Here is a 4,074-nt window from a genome sequence, read left to right on the forward strand (position 1 = left end):
TTGTATAGGTAGATCACATAAAGAAACGATAATAAACTTGGAATCATTTTTTCACAATAAAAAAACTGCCGTCAACAACAGCAACAACTATTAGTACGCGAATTGAATGCATTATTTATATGCTTTAAACACAACCGGCACAGCTTAGGGCCGTTCTTAACCGAGATCGCGCCCTGTCGGATCGTGAGCGATGCCTGAGATTGCGATACCGTCGTTCTTAACCGGATTGCGACCAGCCCACACAACGCAAATAGAGCGACACGCGTTCCGCCTCCTTCGGGATCCGGCGATCCCTGGGAGGTCGCGACCCAAGCCTCAGATCAAATTGGTTACCCCGGTTACACAATCGTTTGTAAATGGGTACATATTAGCCAATCACAGGTCGATTTTTGCGATCGCGATCCCGGTTATAAACGGCCATTAGCGTGTCTATCGACGAATTCTGATTCAGCTCTATATGTACGCAAATTGCAATATATATGCTACTATTTATATATGTTTTAGCTTTCATTGAGATAGATATATGAATATATCTATCTTCATTTATTTACAAGTCTATATATATGTATATGCGGATATGTATAGATATATATATAGATATATACATGTATATACGTATGTGTAGATGTATATATATATATATATATATACATATATATATATATATATATATATATATATATATATAGATATACATATATATATATATATATATATATATATATCTATATATATATATAGATATATATATAGATATATATATGTCTATATCTATAGATATACATGTGTCTATATCTGTATATATGGATGTACATACAGGGATGGACGTAGATACATATGTATACATCTGTACATATGTCTATATGCAGACATCTACAGCTACGGATACATCGATAGATACATCGCAATCTATCTATCCAGTGGACACCTGCCCCGAACCAGTCGAACAACCAGCAACCGACTCAAGCTCCTAACAACGAAGCTCCGCAGCCGACACAACCCACACAAGCCTCAAACAATGAAGCACCTCAGCCTGGTCAAAACTCAAACTGGAAGGGTCAGGGAGGTAACTCGCAAACCCCGGCCAATAACGGTAGCCAGAACTCGGACTGGCAAAGCAATTGGGGATCGCCCGGACAGACTCAGACTCAGTACACGTCTGCGCCATCGACGACCTCCGACTCGAGCCAGGCGACGAACCGCGAGTCCCCTGTTCCTACAGAATCCACTTCCTACGCGAGTACTCCGGCCACGACTCCGTCCCCTCCTGTATCGAACTGTAAGGTTCGTCGCGCGAGACACTGAGTAGTGGTTTCTATTGTAGGCAAATAGCCTTACTGTTAGATTTGTTGCGTTGAGAGCTTCGTGTGGGAGTTTGCACGCGAAGCACAGAATTGTTCTAGCCCTTAAACATGTCGTCCTCGTTCAAGTTCAACAGTGAGGCTAAACATTACAGTTCGTGTTGTTGTTGATCAACCGACGAAGCTGGGGAAGAAGACTGTTTTTTTCTTCATCTTTTTGCTGACTTCTTTAGTAGTATTATACAGTAGTAGAACAACGTAGTACTACAAATAAATACTACAGTAGGAATATAGTAGTAGTAGTTGCATTTTGCAGGACTGGTACAGTGAACTTTTATTTTTGATTAAGGATTGAGGTACCAAACAAAAACTCGTAAAACTTAGGTGCTGACACGAAGCCGAGACACCAATCAACTTAAAGGCAGGAAAACAAGAACTTTCTATTACCCAATGCTCACTGTATAAAATTATGTTGGGGATGGATGTCATGTCGCACAAATCCTTAGCAGCGGCGCCAACATTATCATCAAAGTAGCGCCTGCATGATCAAGGGAGCACCAACCCGTCTCTGAATATAGCTAGTTAGGTCATGCTCAAGGTAATCTTTGAAGCGCTTACACTTTAAAGCACTAGCACGGATTCACTAGACTCCGTCTGAAAGAGGCTGCATCACCCCTCCTTTTACACCCTAGCCCTATTTGGTGCCTCTATACAGCTCCTTTAATTCTTATAAAAAAATATTTTATAAACGATATCGTGCACGCGAAAATTATCGATTTCTTCCCAGATATAGTGTCTTTTTTTGTATTGATCTAATGGCTACGAGTCATAAAAGCAATGGGAATGACGATACTGGAAGTATGGTTGGACAAACAGCATTAGCTTTTAAGCTATTGAAAATACAACGTTATGCCATCGGGTCAAAACTGTATGCGTACTTTGTAGTTGCTCACTATTAATAGTAATGCGTTGTGGCACTTTTCAGCTCCATCGCCAACTGCAAATGCTTTGACATGCTCTTGACAAGCTTCTTTGTGTAGTCAGGCTCGAGACGTGCCCACTCCGCTTTGATGCAAGCCTTCAATTCGGCTCGGCAGTCAAACTGACGTCCATTTGCACACATCTGACCGGCAAGAAGTCCCCACATGATCTCAATGATGCTGAAGTCGGGGCTCTTGGCGGACCCTTCCGTAGTTGTACCGCTGTTAGCCTTGAGCCCCCCCCCCCTAAGTAAACCTCGAAGCGTGTATGGAGGCGTTACCCTACGGAAATATTGGTACATATTGCTTATTTTCAGACTGAGTTTTGTCCGGTAAGAAAGCCAGTTTGCTCGCAGAGTCTCCGTGTACTTAGCTGAGTCCTGCTTTCATTTTAGAAAAACTATATCCGTATTGCCGCTCATCGACACGCCCGCCCAAACCATGACGCTTCTACCACCGTTGTCGACATTAGTCTTGGCGCCACTCTAATGTCGTGCTCGTAGCAACGGATCCCATCAGGGTCGTCTAAGTTAAATGTATTTTCTCAGTAAACACTACGGTCTTCCAATACTCCCTGCAATCTGCAAATTTGTTTGCAAATTTTACTCTGGCCACCTTGTGATGGGGCTTCAGCGCTAGAGCAGATCTCCTCTATATATACTTGGCGTATCGGTTTCTGTGCAGCACTCGTATAGCCGTAGTTACACTAGGTCAGCGTCCAACAGTCCCGCGATCTTCTTGGAAGACAGGTTGCGCGTTACGCCGAGTAAAAAAAAAGGTCTGGCACTCCGCTCGTCGATAACGGATGGCCTACAGGACGGCATGTAAGACAATGCCCAACGATAAATAATGTAGTGCACGTATGAAAACCTCGCGCAATACATAATGACATGTACAAACATCAAAGCATACATAATGGAAACGTATATGTCAAGCTTTATGTATTTCGTTAGCGTTTAGTGCTATCAACGGCGCGTACGTTCTAATACGTCTTGTTCTGACGCAGGAACAAAACCTGCCCGAGCGTCGCTGGGTGGAGGCATTTGCGCTCATGGACGAACATGACTCGGGCCATACAGAAGAACCTTTCCACCATATTTTAGGTCGGCGGAATACTGCGGATCAGAGTACTGTTGCTCTTGTTCGGCAAGCCTTTGCCGTTTCTGCACGCTCGTCACGAACGAGATCCCATCGACGGAGGAGCTGGTAATGCCCAACAGCAAACGGGCACAGGGCTACCTTCTCGGCCCGCATCAAGCGAGCAGTCTTGCCGCGTAAAACACGAACGTAACCAGACTCGAGGTCTGGGCTATGAATTATGTCAGCTCGCGAGCCTGTAAAACACAATACAAAGGTTAGAGTTCCCGTCATATACTTTATGGTAGCTGCGTAGCTTACCGAGATAGGTAGAGCATTGCGGCATGGACGCAGTAAGTTTGTCAAGCTATTCGCGAGCGTCCAGCAAGTTGACGTCAGTTTCTTGAAGGGCCTTTGAAACGGACTCCGCATCCTTCAGCTGTACGTGCATGCGCCGGTTGCAGATCTGCGATGTCATCATCCATCGTGTCCAGGTGCTCGAGTAGCTGAAAGTATCGGTGTAGCATCATGAACGTAGAACTCCACCGGGTGGCTTGACGAATTACGGATCGAAGAGACGTTTTAAGCCTAAAATTAAGCAATTAATAAAATAATTAAAAAAACGTGAGTACATACCACAAGTACTATGTGTATGGCATTAATTTCCATAAAATAAAATGAAACTTACCGCAGCTTAGCCGATTGAGTCAGCGTCC

General features: G+C 43.9%; 1 protein-coding gene across 1 annotated transcript; it reads left to right on the forward strand.

The window, feature by feature from the left end:
- Positions 1-943: 943 nt before the first annotated feature.
- On the forward strand, positions 944-1,435 carry PITG_21845 (uncharacterized protein; the record flags this gene model as incomplete). The annotated part of the gene is made up of 1 exon (XM_002996857.1): positions 944-1,435. A coding segment is annotated over one exon (315 nt), but the record flags the coding sequence as incomplete, so codon positions are not given.
- Positions 1,436-4,074: the final 2,639 nt, after the last annotated feature.

Source organism: Phytophthora infestans, genomic scaffold (assembly GCF_000142945.1).
Source record: "Phytophthora infestans T30-4 supercont1.748 genomic scaffold, whole genome shotgun sequence".
Lineage (NCBI taxonomy): Eukaryota > Oomycota > Peronosporomycetes > Peronosporales > Peronosporaceae > Phytophthora > Phytophthora infestans.